The sequence below is a fragment of the Bubalus bubalis genome, chromosome 2 (assembly GCF_019923935.1).
Source record: "Bubalus bubalis isolate 160015118507 breed Murrah chromosome 2, NDDB_SH_1, whole genome shotgun sequence".
In the NCBI taxonomy this organism is placed as follows: domain Eukaryota; kingdom Metazoa; phylum Chordata; class Mammalia; order Artiodactyla; family Bovidae; genus Bubalus; species Bubalus bubalis.
The window spans coordinates 182,329,723-182,352,546 of record NC_059158.1 but is presented as its reverse complement, the minus strand read 5'-3'; the positions used below and the strand labels follow the sequence as shown (position 1 = coordinate 182,352,546).

The 22,824-nt window shown below is 53.0% G+C and overlaps 1 protein-coding gene across 5 annotated transcripts in view; it reads left to right on the top strand.

Annotated features, from left to right (window-relative positions):
* ZBTB40 (zinc finger and BTB domain containing 40) overlaps positions 1-22,187 on the top strand; it is a 79,392-nt gene extending 57,205 nt beyond the window's left edge. For 3 of the 5 annotated variants that reach the window (XM_044938137.2, XM_044938136.2, XM_006063780.4), the window contains 12 exons: positions 648-784; positions 1,196-1,397; positions 1,762-1,895; positions 3,506-3,674; positions 3,983-4,441; positions 5,506-5,712; positions 9,212-9,376; positions 12,417-12,631; positions 13,938-14,100; positions 14,807-14,893; positions 15,976-16,193; positions 17,936-22,187. In XM_044938137.2, coding sequence (XP_044794072.1) covers positions 648-784; positions 1,196-1,397; positions 1,762-1,895; positions 3,506-3,674; positions 3,983-4,441; positions 5,506-5,712; positions 9,212-9,376; positions 12,417-12,631; positions 13,938-14,100; positions 14,807-14,893; positions 15,976-16,193; positions 17,936-18,130 — 2,351 coding nt within the window. In that variant the 3' untranslated portion in view covers positions 18,131-22,187. Of the gene's footprint in view, positions 1-647; positions 785-1,195; positions 1,398-1,761; positions 1,896-3,505; positions 3,675-3,982; positions 4,442-5,505; positions 5,713-9,211; positions 9,377-12,416; positions 12,632-13,937; positions 14,101-14,806; positions 14,894-15,975; positions 16,194-16,297 lie in introns of all 5 variants that reach the window. The other 2 variants (XR_006549053.1, XM_044938138.1) reach the window with 2 other exon arrangements.
* Positions 22,188-22,824: the final 637 nt, after the last annotated feature.

Sequence of the window (22,824 nt, the reverse complement as noted above, 5' to 3'; positions counted from 1 at the left end):
GTACACAGATTTTTTTTTTTTTTGCCTTCAGATCATTTCTTAAGGCTAGATTCCCAGAAGTGGAGTTACTGGGCCAGAGAGGAGAATAAATTTTTAAATATCTGCAGAGCTAAAGGGAATGCCTGATAGTTTTGATTTTTCTTTGCTTTCAAATAAGTATGACCTCTTGAAAGAGAGCCGCTAACAGATTGGCTCCGAGGGCATCTAAACAGAAGGATGGGTCAGCTTCGCTACTGCACTCGCGACTCGTGCCTGCCTGTACTTGGGATCACCACGTGGATGCTTTACCTCGGGCTTGATGGATAATATCCCTTGAATCTGTACATCTGAATCTCTTACAAGTGCAGCCTTCTAATTACCCCCCTGTTGAGCAATCACTAGCTTCTCCCACTGGGCGCTAACTTTCAAAGTGCTGGTGGGTTTTGTGGCCCTGCAGCAGTGAGTGATTAAGTGTAGCCCAGAGGAGACATGAGCACATGTGTGTGAGGCCCCATGCCAGGAGCTGCAGTTGTGCTCCAAAGGAGACCAGGCTCCCACACCGATCTGCTCCTCCACCCGCATTTGTAACTCCCCTCACGTCACCTGGAAGAAGCCCTTAAGGAGGCTTTGTCGCATCAAACGTTGTTGTTTTGCTAATATCTTTACAGCCCAAGCAAACCCTGATGATTATGGGATTGAACTATTGAGACGGTATCATGAGAACCTCTCTGAGATTTTCACAGACAACCAGGTGTTACTAAGAATGATCCCACACGTGAAGAGTATAGTCCCTGGAGAAAAAGAGGTAAGAGAGAAGGAGGAAGGGTGGGCATAATGAGAGAGAAGGGAAAAGATGAACATATATATATATATTTTTTTTTGTTTAATATATATTCTATATAAGCACCACAGCCATGTTGAGAAATGATAGGCTAGGAAATCAGCAGAGAAGGAGAAATAGAAGGCGATTCCATTTCTAAGGCAGAGTGAGAAGTAGGGTAGTTGTAATGTCTGCAATGATGTAAGGAAGGGCTTTCCAAAGGAGGAATGGAAACCCTTCTCATGCATCATCATCTCTCAGGTTGAAGGAGGTGAAGGATGTTGAAAAACTCCCCAGAAATACGTTCACTGTGACGCAACGCCCAGACTCGCAGTTCTGTAGCGGGACTGCCGGCTAGAAAGAGCCTTACATGTGTGTTTGTGCTGCGTCCTGAAGGTCATGGAGAAGCTTGTGAGACGTGGCGCTGGTTCTGGTGGTGCCCATGCTCTGATGTCAGCAGTTCTAGAGAAGCACACGGTGTCTGCAGCGGCCATCTGGCAACTGCTCCTGTTGGCTCAGGAGACGAAGCCCTGCCCATTGAGTCTGCTCATGGAGGAGATACGAAGGGAGCCCGGTGCTCATGCTTTCTTCCGGGCAGGTACGGTGCCAGGGACTCTGTGCTTGCTTTGCCCCCTCCAGAGGTTATTGTCAGTCTTGCCAGAAAATAGAGCTCTCTTTCACTCTTCCGCATCCCAACCCATAGAAGTAAGGACCGGCAGTTTTGTTCAAGGAAATGGGAGTTTGTAAACCTTTGAAAGTAAAATATGGGCAGTTATTCTACACTTCTATTAATAATATTATTTCTCCAACTTCAGTGCTGTTTGGCATTCCCCCCCGGCCCCCGCCAAGGTGGGAGCCAGATAAAATAGATTCTCATGCTGAAGAATTGAGTTGAGAAAAGGTGAAAGGGAAAAATGGAGCTCAGAGTTCTGTTCATGAGTTTTCAATCCTTCTTTGTTCAGTGATGACCCCAGAAAGTGCTGCCTTCGAGACCATCCTGAGGCATCACAGGTCGATCCTAGAGGCCATCCAGCAAACGGCTCAACTCAAGTGCCTGGCCTCAGAGGAGGAGCAGCTGGCAGAGACCGTGAAAGAGGTGCGCTGGGGATGACAATGCGGCGTCTGGGGGAGCTCTACAGCGGCGTGTCCTCTCCTAGGGGAGGAACCAGCTCCTGTTCAGCGACTGCTGTGGGCGGGCCCAGGGCCAAACGGCATTTGTCACGCTTTCGCTCTTTTAATCCTCCCCACTCTGCACGGTGGGTGCTGTCACCGGCATTTTACAGATAAGGGACCTGGGGCTCCGAGGGGTCAGTGGCAGATTGAGGATGTGCCAGCCGGTCAGAGAAGCAGCGAGGATTGGAACGCGGGTTCAAGTGACTCAGATGCAGAGTCTGTTTGTCTGAACCTAGGAAAACTCAGAGGGAACCATGATACTGTCCTGTCACATGTTCTAAGAAGCAACTTTTTTCAGAGGAAGAAAAGTAAAATTGGTCTTATTACACGCTCTATTCTGGCTTCTAGAAAGAGCCAAAATAAACATAGAAAGAACAAAGCTTTTGCCCATATGGGGTAGCAAATAGTGCCAACTCATTTTCTGTAAGGCTTCTCGCAATGTGGCCAGCATCCCAGAAGAACCAGGTGGGGATGGTGGGGGGAATTCAGGGATGTTCATCTCAGGATCATGTGCATCTTGAGTGCAAAAGAATCATAAAGGAACATGAAATTTAGCTACAGATTCACCTATGGTGCTTTCTGATCCAGATGGGTGTGGCTGTGGTGTGTAGAAGGGCGGTTTCTAACCCTGCACACAGGTGACAGCCCCACCTCAGTCTGGCTCTCAGATGGGCAGAAGATGGCACATGTTTCTGTGGGGCTTCAGAGGAGAGATGCATCTGCTAGACTCTCTCCAGCATGCCTCGCACTTCAGAGATGGGGCTTCTGCCGTTGATCAGTTTTAGCCTCACTAATTGGTCTCATGCCTGCCTCCAGGGACATCAGGTTTATTTAGATAGACTTGAAAAGAGCAGAAATAAAATATCCCCCAAAATGAAAATTCCATTTGGCCATCTGCGGATGGTTTAGTTTTATTTCTCAGCATACTGATTCTTTCTGCTGATAGCTCTAACGTTCTGAGAGGGTGGCTTTGAAATAATATTCTTGGCCTCTTTAAAGCCCCTATTTGAACCTTCTTTAAAAAGCTGAGTTTCTTTATGAAAGAAAATGATGTTTAAAAGGGTACATCTAAGTATCTAAAAATGTGAAGCCTGCACTGATCATGCAGAATTGCTTCCCGACACTGAGACCGTTATAGACAATGAAAAATTATCTCAGTCTTCGAGACAGAAATGCCAACAGCCACGTCCTATAGCTCTCCCCAAGCATTTGATACTGAGATCTAGAAAAGTTCTTTAGGAGACTCCTGGTTTCTGAGAAGATATTTCTCATAGAAAATCCTCAACGATTCTTTGCTTGCACCTTTGTATTTGCACAGTGGTCTTCATATGTGTCTCCTCGTTTAAATTTTGTGAATTTCCCTGTGCTTGGAGAAAAGGGGGGACTCTCTGCTATATGTATAGTGAGAAATGTGTTATTTATTATAGATAGGGCAATGCATCTCTGAAATTAGCTTTGTTTTCTAAGTTGAAAACCATAGAAAAAAATCTGCTGATGTTAACCACAAACCTTGGTCTCGTGGTATTCATTTAGATTCTGAGCAGCTCCTCTGAGACAGCCAGCCCCGAAGCTTCCCTGGGAGCACTGCTGAGCAGAGCCGCGGAAAAATCCATCTCAGCCACTGAAATATGTCAGCTTCTGTGCAGCATCCACAGATCCTCCCCAGGCCTGCAGCCCGTCATACGGGAGTTAGCGTGCGCTGGTAAGAAACGGCAGGTGGGGTCCTGTTAGGCCCCAGCTTGTCTCCTTGTTGGACAGAAGAGGCAGCAGTTCATAGAAGAGTTCATCCATCACTACCTTATTTATTTTGTGTGCTCGCGAATACTTAGAGATGTCATAGACCACAGATGTGATTTGTGTTTGTCAGAGAGAAGAGATGACAATGATATTTCATTAGAGTTTGATGAGGGTCCTAAGTAGTTTCCAGTCTTCCCCAAAGAAGGAAAGTTAGAAAGCAAAGTAGAAGCCAGGAGAATTCCCAGAGCCATGCGATCTCTCTCTCCTGCACAGGTTTCCTTGCTCAGGAAAAGGGAGAGAAGGAAAGGTGGACAGTGAGTGGTAAATTTCAGTCTGAAGGCAAGGACAAAGCAGGTGAAACGCCAGCTGGAGAAGACTGCCAGCCTGGAAACCAGGCTGGTCAAGGCGAGATGGCTGCCTTGCCCGAACGACGGGAGAAAGACGCGTCCGCCTCCCCAGACTCGGCCCAGAAGAGCTTCGTCTGCGAGGCCTGCGACAAGAGCTTCCACTTCTACTGCCGCCTCAAGGTGCACGTGAAGCGCTGCCGCGCGGCCAAGAGCAGGCAGGCGCAGTGTAAGGAGTGTAACGAGACCAAGGACTCCAAGGAGGAGCTGGAGAAGCATCAGCTGGAGGCCCATGGCGCGGGTGGAGAGCCCAGCGTCCCCAAGAAGAAGAAGAAGAGGCTCCCGGTGACCTGTGACCTCTGCGGACGGGAATTTGCTCATGCCTCAGGTACGTTCAGGAAGGCGTGGTCACGGAGGGTGATACTTCAAACACAGTGAGTCCCCTACATACGAACGACTCCCGTTCTGAGAGCGTGTGCATGAAGTCCAGCACAGTTAGCCTAGGTGCCCCACTAACAGGCTCAGCTGTGTAGTACTGTATTATAATGGGTTTATAATACTTTTCACACAAACAGTACATAAAAAACAAACACAGAAAACATTTTAAATCTTACAGTATAGTACCTTGAAAAATACAGTGGTCCAGTTCAGCAGCTGGCATACAGGGGCACGTTCGCATCTTTGAAAGTTCACAACCCAAATATTCGTATGTAAGGCACTTACTGTGTTGTAGTTTGGATTCCAGGCCTTGCCTCCAGGATACGAGAAGGACTATGTAAGTGCTTAGAAAATAAAGCAGAGGCAGGGGACTGTTTTGAGAAGAGCAGGAGCTTGGGAATCGGCATCCTGAGCTTTCATTTCCCCCTCTGTCAAATAGGTACCCTGATTAACACCCACTGTTTTGGACGTTATGAAGATTTAGGGCTTCCCTGGTGGCTCAGCTGGTAAAGAATCCGCCTGCAATGCGGGAGACCTGGGTTTGTTCCCTGCGTTGGGAAGATCCCCTGGAAAAGGGAAAGGCTCCCAACTCCAGTATTCTGGCCTGGAGAATCCCATGGACTGTAGAGTCCATGGGGTCGCAAAGAGTCAGACATGACTGAGCGACATTTCACTTTCATGAAGATTTGAGACAGTGTAGCTGAGACACCTGGTGCAGTGCCTTCAGCAGAGTTAGTGCTCAGTAAACTGTGGCTGTTATTCATAACGATAGCCAGCTCTTTCTTACCTGATACTCTGGTTTCCAAGTATCGCTGGTTTCTGGAGAGTAAACAAGTGTCCTAGAAACCAGCAGAAGTAGATTGTTTTCCCTTGCCTGAGACCTAATGAAACAGAAAAGTGAGTTCACGCCATGCTCTCTCTCGAGGCCTGGCCTGGCAGTGCTCAGGTGTGTCTTCCTGCTGGATTCATAGCTCTGATCACTTGTATCTCCGGTCCCTGGCACGGCTTCCCTAGGCATGCAGTACCACAAACTGACAGAGCATTTTGACGAGAAGCCATTCTCCTGTGAAGAGTGTGGGGCAAAGTTTGCGGCCAATTCCACCCTGAAGAACCACCTTCGCCTTCACACGGGGGACCGGCCGTTCATGTGCAAGCACTGCCTGATGACCTTCACCCAGGCCTCTGCCCTGGCCTACCACACCAAGAAGAAGCACTCAGAAGGTAAGGCGTGGAGGGCATCTTCATTCTTCCTGCAAGCGTTAAGTGTGAGCTGCCTGGAAACCCACTGGACATTAGGCGTGATAAAAAGTCTCAGGTAGATCAAAAGCAGAAACAGAGTCTCCAGGCCCACAGATGATGGGAAAACCTTTGAGCACAGACATGTAAGCTGCTATGGTGAGAGTCTCTAAAGAGTGGCCAGCTGACATAATATGGTGACTTACGGTTACAGAATTTACATAAGCCAGGAATCCCATGGGCTTCGAGGGGGAGGTCAAGCATAAGAAAACCGTGGTTGAGCATGCACTGTGGATCAGGCAGTGGCAGGTGCTACGTGTCTTACCTGGAATCCCTGTGAGCACGGAGCTGATGGTCTTGAGTGTCTCTAGCGACAGAGACCTCAGAGGTGTGAGGTGGAATAAAACCATTACAGGGACACACGGAAGGTGGGCGTAAGGGTTTCTAGCCCAGTGGGAGGGGAGGAGGTGTGTGGTCAGGAAAGGCTTCCCGGAGGAGGCTGCGCATCTTTTGGAGCAGATACATGTGAGCACGGATGCCGCCATCATCTCCCCTGGATCGCTGTTGTTGCGTCCTAACTGGTCTCCGCCTCTTGCCCCCTTTCTCTGGGCAGCGTGCTCAACGCGCAGGCTCAAGTGAGCCTCTGAAAGCTAAACTGTAGCAGGTCACTTCTCTGCTCAAAGCCCCACAAAGGTTTATCACCTCAGTTAGTGTGAACTCTGAAGGTAGCCTGCTAGTCTCCTGATCAAGCCCCCTGATGCCCCTCCGACCTTATCCCTCACTGCTCTCCCTGGCTCGCCCTGTTCCACCTGTTGCAGCCTCCCTCCGAGGCTTCTGACCGGCGGGGCACCTCCTGCTGACCTGTGCTCTGGCTGTTCCTCTGCTTGGAAGGCCTTCCCTTCAGACGCCTCCAGGCTTCACTTCGTCCCCACCTGCAGCTCCTCATGCATGCCTCGCCTTTCCTGTGAGGCCTTTCCTGCCCCCCCGTGTGAAATCTCAGCACTCCAGCCCCCCTGCGTTGGTTTTCTCCATCGAGCTTACCATAGGGTCAGTCTGTCATCTCCCGTCTTAATTTATTTTGTTTATAGTTGATTTTCCCCGTGTTAGAATGCAAGCTGCATGAGGGTAGAGCACTCAGTCTTTTTTTTCCCCTCCTTCCGCTGTATCTGTGGAACTTAGAATAGTGCTCAGCTAGAGGAGGCCCTCAATAAACATTTACAGAGTGAATGAGTTTCTTGAGCATCATTCCAGGCACTAGAGATAGTTCAACTATACACACCCTCGTGGAACTTACCTTCCAGTGGGTAAAACCGACTGTATATCAATGCATAATATAAAGTCAGATAGTAGCCATTGCAGTGAGGGAAAACAAAGCCAAGCAAGCAGTAGCGGTGGGGGTGGGGCCTGTGTGTTTGTGTCAACAGTGAGGGCAGATGAGATCTGAGTAGAAACCTGAATGCAGTGAAGATGGAACCAGTGGAAGATCTGGGAGAACATCACGATGCGGACCACACCCCCCACATCCCACACGGGCGTGAAAGAGGGGCCCGAGAGAACTAGAAGGGGCTGAAGCACAGTCCACGAGGGTCCAGTGTTGAGAAATAAGGTCAGAGAGGTCACCAAAGGCCGGCTCTTACAGGATCTTAGGAGCCAAGGTGAGGACTTGGCTTTTAATGTGAGGAGTGTTAGTTTCTATTGCTGCTGTAAAAAATTTCCAGAAACAGTGGCTTGAAACAGCATCAGTGTATTATCTTTTACCATTTTGAAGGTTAAAAATCCAAAACGGGCCTTAGGAAGCTTAGCACCAAAGTTTCAGCGGAGTGCGTTCCTCCTGGAGGATCTCGGGGAGTTTGTTCCTGCTTCTCACAGCTGCCGGAGGGGCTTCCGTAGCTGCAGTCTCTGCCGCGTCATTGTGCCCCACCTTGCCTGTCCTCCCTGCCTCTTCGAAGGACCTTTGAGATTCCAGCTGGGCCTACTGGGGTAACCCAGGGTGCCCTCATCTCAAGATCCTTAGTCGCATCTACCGAGTCCCTTTTGCCTTGTAAGGTGATGTGCACAAGCCTTAGGGGCGAGGGTGTGGACCTCTTTGGGACCTTTGTTCTGTCCACCACAAGGAGGGATAGGATCTGACGCACAGTTTTTCAGGTTAACTCTGACCACTCTGGACAATAAGGCTTAACAAGGCAGGCGTATAGTATAAACAAAGAGACAGTTAATCCGTTGTGGAGGTGCTGGGCTTTAAAGAGATGGTTAGTCCATTGTGGAGGTGATGGGCTTTTTGATGAGAGCTGTGTTGGGGGAGGTGTAAAAAAAGTTCAAGTTGGGAGCTGTATTGTTGAAAGTGGAAGCGACAGCATGGAGAATGGATTAGATGTGGGATGTGAGGGAACGAGAGGCATTAAGGATGGTTAGGGGTTTGGACAGGAGCAACCAGGCAAGTGATGCTGCCCTTTAAGGAAATGGGGGAAACTGGAGAGAGAGGGAGAGAGAGAGAGAGAGAGAGAGTGTGTGTGTGTGTGTGTGTGGTAGAGAATCTGGAGCTCTGTCTTGGTACATGATAATTTGAGATACCTCTTAGACCTCCAAGTGGAGAAGGAGACTGGTAGGCAGTGACTGTAAGTCTGGAGCTGATGCTCTAAATGTGGGAGCTGTGAGTATACAGATGGAATGCAAGGCTCTGAGATGAGATCATCCAGAAGGTGGAGGTGGAGAAGAAGGCCAAAGGCTGAGTCCTGGGCTTCTCAATTATTTCAGCTCTTGGTTCTAGAAACCCTTTTTTTCCCTAACAAAATTTTATTCCAAAGGGTAAACATACAAAAAATGAAAATGAGGTTGATCCCCCTAGTTAAGGTCGACCCTATGATCTGGGGGGTCTGGACCCTAACCTTACAGGTTTTCCCCCTTTGCTGTTGGCCCCTGAGGGAGATTGGAGGTACCGTTGTTCTAGCTTTGTTTTTTTTTTTTTAACAAGTACCAGGTTTCCAGACACGCTCTTTACCAGTGTTTTCTAATACTCTTTGGCAGTCTAGTCTGGTCATTGTATTTTCATCCCATGCATGAGAAAATAGAGAAGACAGGAGAATCTTTCCGTGTCTGTCATTTCTATATGCGTTTCTGCCCTACGTGTTTGCGAAGGGGTCCAGGCGTTCCCTGGGCTCAAGAATGTATCCGTTTCCTGGGAATGGAATAAGCTCTTCCACACTTGCGGTGGCCCGATTAACAGACGGCTAGTTGTGTGGGGAGAACTCTGTCCTTCCCCTCAGGGCAGGGAGACCACACTGCTGCCCTCTCTGCAATCAGCTGCGTTGGTGAGGTGCCATCTGATCGGATGGCCCAGACCTCGCGCCCAGTGCCTTACGCATCCCTGGTGTTTCCCTGTCACCTCCCAGGCTGTCTTTCCCCGCCGTGTGCCTTAGAGCGTGATCGTGTTTTATGAATGCCTGCACGTCCACTGTTGGCTCTGATGGACCCCGTGTGTTTCCAGGGAAGATGTACGCCTGCCAGTACTGTGATGCTGTGTTCGCCCAGTCCATCGAGCTGTCCCGCCACGTGAGGACCCACACCGGCGACAAGCCGTATGTCTGCAGAGACTGCGGCAAGGGCTTCCGGCAGGCCAACGGCCTTTCCATCCACCTGCACACCTTTCACAGTACGTACTGAGGCTGCGGATGTCAGGCCAGGCCCTGGGAAGGCACGCAGCGGTCCTCACAGCGCCTGTCTCTCCACCCTCCTGGGCCCCCGCTCAGCGCTTCCCCTCCCCTGTCCTCCTGCAAAAAGCTGGAGTCCCTCTTTGCTATTTCCAGAAGAATCCCATTTTAACGTGTCTCTGTGTGATGCCTCATTTCCCTGTCCAGGCTATTTCCTCGTCTTCTGGTTTAGCCCACCTGGCTCTGCTTGGCTGACAGAGGCCAATTATGTTTGAAGGAAAGAGCCTCTATGACAGACAGGCTCACAGGGCCTCAGAATATTTCCCATTTGTCCACTGAGCTGCTTTCTTCTCCTCCCACCCCGCCTCTCCCACTCTCCTCCTGTTCATAACCTGCCTTTCCCCCAGGAGCAGCCCAGACACTTTGTGAAGTACTGTGTAACGTGTGGCCCCTCGCTGTGCTCCCTAAAAGCCTGCTGCCCAGCATGCTCTTCGCTCAGTTAGTGGGGTCTGCCCCGTCTTTGTCCCCTTTGACTAGAACTGCTACAGGTGGAGACGCACGTCCGTTCTACACACGCGGCAGGGAGGGGGAGATTTTGTGATCCCCCATCATCAAGAAAGGGCTGCTTCCCCTGTGCTCAGTGGGTAAAGAATCTGCCTGCAATGCAGGAGACACAGGAGATGCAGGTTCAGTCCCCAGGTTGGGAAGATCCCCTGCAGATGGGCAGGGCAACCCACTCCAGTACTCTTACCTGGAGAATCCCATGGACAGAGAGCCTGGCGGGCTACAGCCCATGGGGTCACCAAGAGTCGGACGTAACTGAAGCAACTGAGCAGGCACGCACGCATCGTCAAGAAACCATCAGGACACACCCGCGGTCACCCCGTCTCCAGCTGCTCTAGTTGTAGCAGGCGCATGATCAGCACAGTCTGGCAGGGGCTTAAGAGCCCAGGTCTCAAATCACACTTTGAATCTTGACTACTCTGCCATTTACTTCCTCGAGGCCTTAAACAGATTTCCTTATCTCGCTAAGCTCTGCCCCGTCTGTAAGTTGGAGGAAATGGTCATGCTGCCACGCCGGGTTGCTGTGAGAGCAGAAGAGGTCTCACACACAAAGCGTGACGCTGCACGCCTGCCACACAGGAAGCGCGCAGTGAACGCCAGGACGCGCTGGTGACGGAGCAGCCGCCTCCGGTGCCGCCTGTCACCGTCAGAGCCGTCTCCTTTCTCACGCCCTGCACCTTGCGTTCCCTCTTCCCTTCTCCCCTCCCTGCCTGTGGTCCCCACTCACCAGTGTCTAGCTGTTGGCAAATACAGTATCTCACAAACATGTGCTTTCTGTCAACACGTTCAGGCCTGTTGTCAGCCGGCCAGCAAGGCACTTGGCCAGAGCCTGCATGTACCCAGCATGTGGCTGGACACTGGGCAGTGCAGGAAAACGTAAAGTGCCTCCTGCCCCAACCCCCCATTCCCCCCAAGGAGTTTACAAGGTTGCCCAGCAGATCCAGTTACCGTAGACTTGCAGATGGGTGAGATCTGGCTTGGAGCCAGTGCCGCAACTTGGAAGTCCTCTCAGCCTCTCTCAGTGGCATTCTGCTTCAGTCACAGTGTCCCAGCAGCGTTACGTGGGGTCAGGAGAGGGGCAGACTTCATCAATTTCCAGAATAGAGCAGACCCTGAACACTCTGCCATGACTTGGCGTGCGTCACCTGCAGCCGGTCCAGCATCCAGGCCCCTCTCTCATCGACTGTTCTTGCCTGTTTCATGGTCTCCTCGCTGCTTCTGGAGCATTCCATCAGGTGTCTTAGAAGACAGTGTGAATCTGAGATCTCACGAGCTCCTGTCCGCAGGGAAACTAGTTAACGATCCTGAGTGCTGCTGCATGTCGGAATTCCCAAGCTAATCTGAATCAGCAGCGCACACAGGAGATTGGCTTGTGGGCTGGGCCTTTCTTGTGGGCAAAGGATTTTATTGTTAAAATATCTTACTTTCTATTCAGAGAGTGGACTGAAGTCTCCTGCCACAGGGCTGGCAAATGTAGCCTTCGTCAGTGCCAGTTCTTATTCTTGAGGTTCCCCCGAGGAGTTGCCTTGTCCAGTTAAGCATGCAGTGCAGAGGGTGGCCTTGTTAGCCAGCTCCGCGGCACCCTACTCACACCATTCTCTAAAGCTCGATTTTCCTAATCAGTAAAGTAGGACTGGTCATAGCATCTGCACATAGGGTTACTGGAAGGGTTGAGTGAATGAGGGCATGGAGGGCACTTAAAACTCGCCCGTCATTTGGCACTTAGCAGACATGGCTTAGGAAAATGTTTCTGTCGTTGAATCTAAAGTGGGGATCAAAGACGCATTCCTCCTCTTGAGTCGTCCTACTGACCGCAAAGGAAGTAGTGATACTTCAGGAGTGATGTGCGGGTAGTCTCTGTAGAGAATTAGAAAACTTCACAACACCCGCCACCGTCAGGGGAAGGGAAGAGCCATACTTTCTGGAAAATAGTAAAACGAAGTTTGACTTGTAAGATGCGAAGTGAGGAATCGAGGTTAAACGGCTTAATGCTCCGTTCAGTTCAGTCGCTCAGTGGTGTCCAAGTCTTTGCGACCCCATGGACTGCAACACGCCAGGCCTCCTTGTCCATCACCAACTCCCGGAGGTTACTCAAACTCGTGTGCATTGGTCAGTGATGCCATCCAACCATCTCATCCTCTGTTGTCCCCTACTCCTCCCGCCTTCAATCTTTCCCAGCATCAGGGTCTTTTCAGATGAGTCAGTTCTTCGCATCAGGTGCCCAGAGTATTGGAGCTTCAGCTTCAGCACCAGTCCTTAAATGCTCAGTCTTTAAATGGTGCTTAATCCAGAAGCCTCAGAGGAGCCTCACTCCCGACCCTGGGACGAAGGTGGAAGGTGGTTGGGTGGTAGATGCAGTGATTCCCGGCCCTTGGATCTGTGGCCCCGCGTGACCTCTGAGCAGTCTTGCCTCTGGAACTGCACACAGTCAGCCGCTTCTCACTGACTGTTGCCTGTGGTGTCTCCCCCGCCCACCAGACATCGAAGACCCATACGACTGCAAGAAGTGCAGGATGAGCTTCCCCACCCTGCAAGACCACCGCAAGCACATCCACGAGGTGCACTCCAAGGAGTACCACCCCTGCCCGACGTGCGGCAAGATCTTCAGCGCCCCATCCATGCTGGAGCGGCACATGGTGACCCACGTCGGGGGGAAGCCCTTCAGCTGCGGGATCTGCAACAAGGCCTACCAGGTGAGCCTGGCCCCCACGGGAGCCTGCCCAGCCCGCCCCCCATCCCGGCCCTCCCTCTGGTCTCCCTCGGCCCCCCAGGGATGGAGGCTTGTGGGACACCCCTTGTCTCCAGGATATGACCGGGCAGCTGGTTCTCACAAAGCATGCAGCTCATAGCTTACTCAGCTCCTCTGCCGTGACTGGTCAGAGTGGGGTTGGCGGGGAGCTTAATTGGAGCCAAGAGTCCTTGCCCTCCTCTTAGAGTTCAGCCTTGTCCTGAACTGAATGCTGCTTTTCCCCTGGATACTCAACATTCTTTGGAACCTATTGATCCATGTGTCATGGGATGTGAGGATGACAATAGCTGGATTATCTTGTTTAGCAGAATTACTGGTGTTTTGTGGGTTTCTTTTTTTTTTTCCTTAACTCCTAGGGAAGAGCTCTGTTTTTTTTTTGTTTTTTTTAGTTTTTTTTTTACCTTAGAGTTCGCTGTGTAATTAAGTGAAACCCCATATGGATCTAAAAAGAAACGACATCTATGAAAAGCTCTCTGAGACCACAGAGCAGAGGATGGCCCTTGCTGGCGTCTGTAACATTTGGGTACAGAGAGATGCCCAGCAGCTCATTTCAGCTCAACTGAAATGGACAGCTAGCTTTGTTGTGAGCCTTGTGCTGAGACGTTGGGTTTGCAGAGCCGGGTGAGACCTGGGCTGTCTCTAGGAAAGCCTGGAGCTGTGGGGAGAGTGGCACAGTGCCGCTCCGGCACCGGGAAGAGGGCACCGGCTTTCGGAGCTGGCACAGCAGCCTCTCTCCATAAGGCTTCCCTGCTGCCCCCTGGGCCTCTGAGAGACAGGTGGATGGTGAAGGACAGTTTCTCCAGTCGGCAGGCCAGGGTGTGACTCCTGGTGTTTCTGTTTGCTCATCGTGTGACCTTGGGCACTGCAGAGAGCCTAGCACCTCCCTCCTAGGCTTACTCTGAGGCTGCGTTTCTGAAGGGCCCAGCCCTGCCCTGTAGTGGCCTCAGTACATACACGGGCGCCTTGTTCCCATGAACAAGCCTTCCCTCGCCTGTCAGCGCTCACGGTGATGGGTAAGAGTGAGACTCCAGGTCGACTAACTGAGCTCCCCACTCCTCGGAGCTCCTTTCTGTCTGCTAAGATTGGCTGCTGCCTTATTCAAATCAATTTTTGCTCAGGTAGACGCCTTAAAAAAAAGAGTGGGACTCCAGATCATAAGCTTGCCTGGGAGCACTTGTCTCTCCCGAGTCTTGTGAACCCTCCGGCTTGCCGGAACGTTTAAGACCTGACGCTTGCCACATTCCTTTCAGCAACTGTCGGGCTTGTGGTACCACAATCGGACCCACCACCCGGATGTATTCGCTGCTCAGAACCATCGATCTTCCAAGTTCTCGTCCCTCCAGTGCAGCTCCTGTGACAAAACCTTCTCCACCACGCTGGAACACAAGAAGCACATCAAAACGGAGCATGCAGGTGGAGCTGCGGTGCCCGGGCGGGGAGTGGGGGCTGGCGAGTGGGAGGGGCTTGTGGCTTAGCGCCCTGGGCTCCAGCCCCGAATCGCTCCTCCCTGTGCTGGAGCGCGGGGTGCTTCGGTGACTCCCCGTCGTGCCCCGGCATACCCACGGGCGCCACGTCAGTCAGTCCACCCATGACACTGGCTTGAGTGGCAGAGGTTGTGGAACCTCGAGCAGCGTGAGTCCCGCCGTCCCCGGGTGGCACACAGGCTGGGGTAGGAATCCTGACTCTGGTGTATGACCTTGGAAAGTGACCCCTCGCTCTGAACCCGTTTCCTGCTCTTCAGAAGGTCGATTATTCACACCTGTGTGGCTGGTAAATGGGGGCAGAATGACAGCAGCTCGCACTCAGGGAGGGTTTCCTGAGCACATGGCGTGTCGCCAAGCACCGGTGTTTCCTCCTTTGATTCTGCAGTAATCCCCTTTACATCCAGGCATTCTGGCGCTCTTTACCACACATTTCGCTGGTGTTTTGGGTTGGCCAGCAGCCAACATTGGGCAGAAAAACTGAACAAACTTTTGGGCCAGCCCCTAGCATAGGTGTCGGGCTCCTAGCAGTTGGCAGACGCCTGCTGCTGTGCGCCCTCGCCCCAGCCCCATTACTCCCGACTGCGAGAGTCTTCCTTTCGTTCTTTCCGCCATGCCTCTGCTCGTGCGCCACGCAGATGTGAAGTTCCACGAGTGTGACCAGTGCAAGGAGCTCTTCCCCACGCCAGCGCTGCTGCAGGTGCACATCAAGTGCCAGCATTCAGGTCGGTGCCCGCGAGGCGCCCCAGGGCAGGGCGGCCCGGGGTGTTCCCCTCCCCGTCCCCTCACAGCTGCGCAGCCCAGGCCAAGTGACAGCCGAGTTGTGCCTCATCCACAACACGGGGCCGACTACTGCCTACCTCACAGGGTAACTGTGAGAGCCAAACACGCTAGTGCAGGCCCCGCGCAGGGAGGCATCTCACGCATCACCTGTGATTAGCCTTGTTCCTGCTATGTCCCATCAAACCTAAATGCCAGTTATTTAAGAGGCACCATTTTTAATGAACCATTAGAAAAACTTGTTATCCTAAGTCCTGCTCTGGGCTCAATTTGACGTAGATGTTTATGTACTCTCATCTGCCATTAAGTAAGTTGATTAACATAAGAACTCAGCTTCCCAGAGTAGTGCTCAGGTGAGATTGTTGACATGCGTGTTATTCCACACGGGGTTGTCCTCTGCCATCAAGGGCGCCGGTCAGGGGGCGTGTGGTAACGCCTGCGGTTTTGGTCTCCTGAGCATTAACGTAGAGCTAGTCTCTTCTGATTCCTCTTTGGGAATGCAGCTGACCGTCCAACCCTGACCTCTCATGTAACTCACATTTGGTTCCTGAGAGTTAGAAACGCGCACCGCTCCCGTCTCAGGGCTTTCCTTGGAGGCAGTGGACAAGCATCCCGCGGGTCTCCATGCTACCCCTTTAGGCCTGCGCGCACGGCACCGGTTGACACACCCGACCTCCACGGCTTGCAGCAGCGCAGCTGTTGTTGATCCCGTTTGAGAGGTGTCAAAAGTGACAAGTAGCGTCCTTACCATTGAATCAATGAATAATGGGCTTTGGCAGAGGCAGATTTAGCCTGAATCGGATGCTAATGAAGCTGGACTTGGGGCCTCTCGCTGGCGGGACTTTTCCAAAGTTCTGCCCCCAATCCTGTGTGTGTAAATTTGTACTCATTTTCCTAAAGAGGGCTCCCCAAGTTGTTCAAGCTCCAGGCCCCACACAAGCTGAAGAGCTGCCTCTGGCTGCCCCGCCCCTTCCCGGCCCCGCCCCACTCTGGCTGCCCCAACCACACCTCCATCCCCCTCCCGCAGGGTCACAGCCCTTCCGCTGCCTGTACTGTGCGGCCACCTTCCGCTTCCCGGGGGCCCTTCAGCACCACGTCACCACCGAGCACTTCAAGCAGTCGGAGAGCACCTTCCCCTGTGAGCTCTGCGGGGAGCTCTTCACCTCCCAGGCCCAGCTGGACTGTCACCTGGAGTCTGAACACCCGAAGGTTCTAGGCGCTGAAACCCAGTCGCAGATGGTGCAGGTGATTGTGGGGCCTTGGATTCGGGGTTGCGGACCCAGGGGTCTTGAGGCTTCTCCGGAGGCAGCCCCTTCAGACAACTAACCTTTCTCCCTGGGACTCTCAAGGGGCCCCGTGAGTGATGACTTCATGGCCAGGAGGATCTTGCGGAAGTCTCTCTCGACCACCTGGTGGCTACCTGTGAAACAGCCCCTGGGTCTAGAGAAGCTGGAAAAAGAATTCTAAAAGCAGAATGACCTGGGCCTCTCCTTCCCATTCACACCCTCGCTCACCCTCTGCGACCACCATGGGGTGTGGTCAGGGTTGCAGGAACCCTCGGAGGAGGTGGGGAGCTCTTTGTTGGGACCACCTTCGGTTGAAAGCCCTAAGCTTGATAGCCCCTGTGAGCTGGGCTCAGAGCATGTTTGAATGTCTGGGCTTTTCTGGGGGAAGCCCCGCCTCTTCTCAGGTCTCAAGGCTGTGTTTGCTCCCGCCCCTCTTTGTGTCTCTGGAACTCTTACTGCTCGTCCCATCTTCTCCAGAGAGGGTGGGCAGAAGAGGAAATGAAGCTCCATTCTGTTAATTGACAGTAAATTGCAGATGGACCAGAGAGGGACTGTGAGCTGGCCGGGCTGCGCCCCGTCCTGTCCTGTTGAGCAGTCCCTTTTTCCGAGTTCCTGCAGGCCCCTGTGCAGAGCAGAGGGCAAGGCAGGTAGGTGCCAGGCCTCCAGGTGCTGCTCCTGCTGCCATTTCAAGAACGGCTCTGCTTTTATTTGTTTTTTAATATATATACGTATTAGGATTCTTGGTAAGATGTCCTTTGCAGGGGGAAACAGAAAAGAGTCCGTTGCTAAAAGAAAATGGCAGTTTGAAAGCTGCTGTCCTAGATGATTTTTTATTGAACGTCACAGTCAGCCTCTCCCCTCTCACAGCAGAGACGTGGCGGAGCTTGGCGTCCCTGTCTCTCCACTCCTGTCTAGAGGAGGACACTCTCCGCTCTCGGCCACCCCTCAGCAATCAGGATGGCTGAGCCCTCTGCGGGCGCTCCGCATTGACAGCGTCAGCTATTCCGAGCTCTATAGCTCAGAAGGTTGAGGTTCAGGCAGGAAGCAGGTGTTCTTAAGCAGACTGGTTCTCCCGGTGATGGGGGCGTCATCTCTAAGAGCTGATGCCCATTTGAAAGGGGTGCGTGTGGCCTGTAGAAGCCTGTGCCTCAGCCGGGTGAGCTGCGCGGGGGAGCTACAGAAGCCACATTTTGCCCGCCTGTTCTTCCTCCTGTAGCCACCCAGCCTCCCAAGTGAGGCCCTCCGCCTGATCAAGGCCCAGACACGCCGCCTACGGCAAGCTGAGGCTTCTGGTCAGCCATCCCCGTTTCCCTGGTCCAAGCATGACACGAACCACCTTCATTCCGTAGCATCTTTCACATGGCACTTAGCTCTGTGGTGTAATCCTTGAGACAGGAAAACCAGTGCGAGAAACTGAGCCCACGTTCGCTGGTGTGTAATCATAGAGTCCGGGCGCCCTGAGATGGCGTACTGAGCTAAATTATAGCAATTTAGCACACAGAGTTATTTAAATTGTTTGCCTGCCTTCTCTTTTGCATCACGGGTGTGTTAGACTTGCCTCTTCCCATTAGGCACATGTAATTGCTCTCCTCAGGTGAAAACATAAATACCATCATTACAGCGTGAGAGGAAAACCATGTAAGTTCTGGGGAGCCAGCTGTGGACACTGCCCAGCCCTGCCTCGCGGTCTTTCCCTTGCAGGTGATCCAGACCCCAGAGCCGGTGGCCCCGACGGAGCAGGTAGTCACGCTGGAGGAGACCCAGCTTACTGGCTCACAGGTGTTCGTGACGTTGCCGGATTCACAGACAGCCCAGACCAGCTCTGAGCTCGTGGCCGTAACCGTGGAGGACTTGCTGGACGGGACCGTGACCCTAATCTGTGGGGAGGCCAAATGAGTGGCTGCTCATGGCTGGGGGAGGGGGATCCTGCGTGTGCAGTGGAGGAAAAGCTCCACACTTGCCTGTTGCCCCTCCTCCCTGGCACAGTATTGAGCATCTTAGCTTCACACCAACCTAAATGGTCTCCCTTGGGAAGGGGCAGAAGCATGGCTGTTCTCATAAAACCAGCTTCTGAGTCATTGGCAGCCATCACGACCGCCCCCCGTGGCCGGCAGGCCTGTTTCCCACAGGCCTCCTGCGGCGGCCTCTGACCCTGTCCATCCGCAAGCGGAGTGTGGCTTCTGAAACAGAGGCTGAAGGAGCAGTGGGGCAAGGGCCGGTGATCAGAGGGACAGATGTGACGAGCTGGCAGCCCTCAGTATGCGGAGGGGCAGTTCTAGGCGGGACTGTGGCCCGCGGAGTGGGCCAGCACATGCTGCCAGGGCCTTCTGGCCATTGAAAAGCAAGAGAACCACACCGTCAGGCCGTGCAGGATCCCTTTCCTCGTGTCTGGCATCCTCCCAGCCCCCTGCATGGCAGCGGTAGGCCTGGTAGCAGCGTGCCCATCAGGAAGCCCTCGTTTCCAGGCCAAGGCCCACCCTGTCGGCTCCATCGGCCCTTCCCATAGCCGTGCGGGTGTCTGGTGTGAGGCCACGTAGCTGCAAACCACACCTGCCCTCCCGGAAACTCCTCATGGTGTTCTGCACTGGAGGCTGGTTCCCACAGTGTTTCCGTGGTGTCCTTATCCCCTGTCCTTAATCAAAGCCTCACGCTTCCACCCAGCCTGGAGGCCTTGGCCCCTCCCCCTGGTGCCCGTGGCCCCCGACTCCTCCTGCTGCCCCGGTCTCCCCTGCCCTGTGTGTAGCCCCACTGGCAGTGCCCTTCCCGGCCGCCACGGGGAGTGCTGGCCAGCGGGACTCTGGAGTCTGAATTTCACAGAGCTTTTTTTTGTCTTCAGTTCCCAAAATATAATCCGATAATTAATGGTTTATGGAATCCATTATGAAGTGCAATTAGATGGATATAGGTTCCCGCCGTTCAGAGGGAATGGCTAGCATTTATCTTCCTTTCCTTGATGCCAGAAGGTTGATGTCTGCGAGGGCAGCGTGTCCACGCCCAGCACGGCTCCCTGCCAGCTTGTGCGGCTGACCCCCTGTCTGATCCCTCACCCTCACGGTACAGGCCGCCCAGAGACAAGGCCACCCCTTCTCTCTCAGCACATTTTACAGCACCAGGCACCAGCAGGGGAGGGGGTCGATTCGGGCCATGGTCAGTCCTTTATTCGCCATCACACTTTGCCGGAAGGGCCGCGGTTTGGCCCTTGCCACCGGCCCGCTCTCTGCAGGCAGCTCAGCAGCTCGCTCCCCCCTCCAGCCCCGTGCTCATTTTCTGTGCAAATCGCTTGAGCTTGTCAGTTCAGGGATCTTCCCGTTATGAAGTAAATGAAGTTTTCAAAGGCCAATGACTGACCAGAAGATGGTGCTCAAACCTTTAAGACTTGGCCTCCCTGTGAGGCCCTCACTGCTTCCGCCAGGGCTGTCTCTGTCTTCTTAAGGTTGCTCAGCCCCGTGAGCTGTCAGACCAGGACTGCTCTTGATCAGCAAGTGACGAGATGACACCGAACCTCTGCTTGGCACCAGATAAAACCCCACTGAGATTACGGAGCTGCCCAACCCGCAGGGCATGGAGGCCGAGCCTGGCAGATAAGAAGGCACGGGTACTTGGGAATCGCAGCATCATCAAAACTTCTTCAGCCAAAAAAAGAAAAAATTTAAAAATTAATGACCGGGGACCTGTAGGGGAAAGTGATTTTTTTCTTTTTAAAAAAGTCCTCTGAATAAAGAAAGCTGTAAACTTTCAACCCAACTTTCCGATCCTTTTCGAGTACCGAGACAGCCTTTTCTCAGGTTTCGGATGGAGACCTGGGTGGAGGCAGGACGCTCCTTCGCCTCAGAATCACTGGACCGGCAGCTCGCTGTGCCGAGAGCAGGCAGGGAAGTGGACCTTGCCGCCAGCCGCACTCTGAGCCCCGGCACGGCCGGCCAGCGGGAGCACCAGGCCTGTGCTGGTTCTGGTCAGCGTGAGGGGAAGGTGCAGCCAGAGTCTCATTTCTGCTCCGAGTGGATCTCTGGGAGATGCTGCATCAACAGTGATTTTTACACCGTTGCTCCCTGGAGACCCCCAAGCATGGATTTCATTGTAGGAAGACTTTCCTAGTTCTGTCTGCCCAAGAGACTCTCTGGATTGCTGCCAGAAAGGACGCTGTTACCCGGGTTCCTTTGTCCACGTCACTGGCTCTCATGTGGCCTTTGCTGCTGGGTTGCTGCCCGGACAGTCTCGGGGCTGAACCTTGGGGCACTGGCTATGATACGCAGGAGTCTGTGGGCTTTCTTGGAACACTTGGATTTATTCATGAGACCCCCCACCGCCCCTTCTCTAATCCCAGAGCTCGTGAAACACCTGGTGAGGAAGAAAGGGCAGGCAGATTCCAGACTGGAGTCTGACTCCATGGGAACAGTGGGGGATCCGTGATGGAAAGGCATTTGCTCATCACAGGCGAGTGAGGCAGAAAGCAAGAGACGCTCAGGAGCGAGGCCCGCCCTGGGAAGATGGGCCCAGGCAAGTGTGTGAACAGAGCCTGAAAGGGAGTGAAGCACAGACAATGGTCTATACTTGTTTATTTGATAAAGCCGGTCTCTTCCGTCTCAGAAGCTGGATGTTTGGGAAACTCTGAGCTCAGAAAGTACCACAATGTACGGTGTGAAAGCAGATTCCCCTGGAGGTTCAAGTCCTCTCTGAGGAAGCTGTCTGACTCTCCCTGCCCCGCCGGCCCAACCACGGTGTGTTCTTTCAGCTTCATCCCCCGCGGAAGAGCCCTGAGGGCCGCGGGTCGAGGGTGAAGGAGACCCAGTCAAACAAGGGCACAGGGAGGCCAGGAGCCCGTCCTCTGCCCGTGGTATAACGAGCACCAAGGAGGAAGCACGGGCCCAGAGCTTCTCTATCCCAGGCGATGCTGCAGCCACCATGCCGTAGGCTAACTGGATATTAGTGTGGGTGGGAGATCTACAGATGGACCAAGGGTTGGAGGAACTGCCAGCCTTACACAGAATGGTTCCAGGGGACAAGTGGTATCTCTGTGAAATTGGGGTAGATAGTTGGGCAGCAGTGGAGAAAATCCTGGGGTGCTTTCATCACAGAAAGGCTTGAGCAGCCTCTGCCCAGCTCCACTGGGCCCAGCGTGTTCCAGGGTTCTGAGGAGTCAGGGAGAAAGTGGGCATGAAAGAATGAGATCTAGGGTCGAAGGGAGTGTCTTGTGGCCATGGGAAACATGGGGGCTGGTAGGACTTGGGCCCAAAGCTCAGCAGCACAGCCAGAAAGAAGTCGGAAAGTTGCTCCCCTCTGACTCGGCCTGGGAGGAAAGGAGAAGACGTTGTGCTTTGGAGATGACATTGTTGGAAAAAAGAAAAAAAAAAAAAAAAAATTATCCCCTGGGCTAATTTAGATTTCTTCCCAATCAGGGATATGTTTGATCATGTCCCTTACAAAGGCCAGCCACACCGGCTACCACCCGTGGTGAGGGCAGCTAGCCAGCACAGGATGCTGTTGAAACTGGATTACAGACCATTAATTCGCATTCAACTTGCACTACTCTATATAAATAAAATACGTACTTTGGAAAGAATTATGCTGTGTGAGTTTCAAATGGACTGTGATAATAGACCCGTGTTCTCTGTGGTTTTGGGCAGCTGTCAGATGGGACCAGGCTGGACAGGCCTGCTTTCCTAGGGGCTCTTGAACCCGCGGACGTATGAGCACGGCCTAGGGGTGGCCAGGAGCTCGCCTGTCGGGTGGAGCCTGCTTTTCCTGAGCCCTCGCTCCCAGGGAGCAGGCGTGGTGTTGCTTTCAGAGACCAGCCTCGCCTCGGTGCATCCCGGCGCTTGCTCTGACTGTGACCTTGGTGAGATCCTTGTCCTCTTCTAAGCTCCCTCCTCCCAGTGCTCATTCACAAATAGAGGAAATTATTGTATTCACCCCACAGAATTGTAGTTCTAATTAAAAGCCTGGATTTAATGAATTTGGTGTCGAAAATTGTAGTTGTTATTAATAAGTCCTTCACATACAGGTCAGCCATTCCCTACATTTTCCAGCACTGGGGAGAGCGTTCATTCCTGCCGTCTCACCTCTCCCTCTCTCTCTCTGCACCCTTGGAGATCTTGAGAACACCCACCACTTTCCATTTATCTCTTGAACCTCAACTGCCCCCAAAGCGCGAAGTGCTGAGCAGATAACTGTGAAATAAGCAGAAACCTTTCGTGGTGAACAGCTGAAGATGTCATGTTGCTGGCAGCCAACGTGGGAACGAGAGGTAGACACGCGGACAGGATGTTCATAATTTCTGCAGTGAGAGTCCTGCGGGGAAGGCGGGGGCGTCGTACCCTGTACCCACCTAAGCTCAGGTCTGCCCCAAGGCAGGGGTGGGGGTGGCTGTGCTCAAGTCTGGGGCAGTCCTGACCCTTGCCCAGAGCCCACGAGGCCTCTAGGACGTAGGCCCTTCTGCCTGAGTGGTGTGTTTGGGGAGAGGGGCTGGAGTCATCAGTCGTATCTGGAGCTGAGGTCCTGGGGTGTCCCTGGGAGCTGGGCTCTGGCTGTGGAGGTCTGTACAGAGATGAAGTGCTGCTCTGGATCAGGAGTGGCTGAGCAGAGGTAGGAGA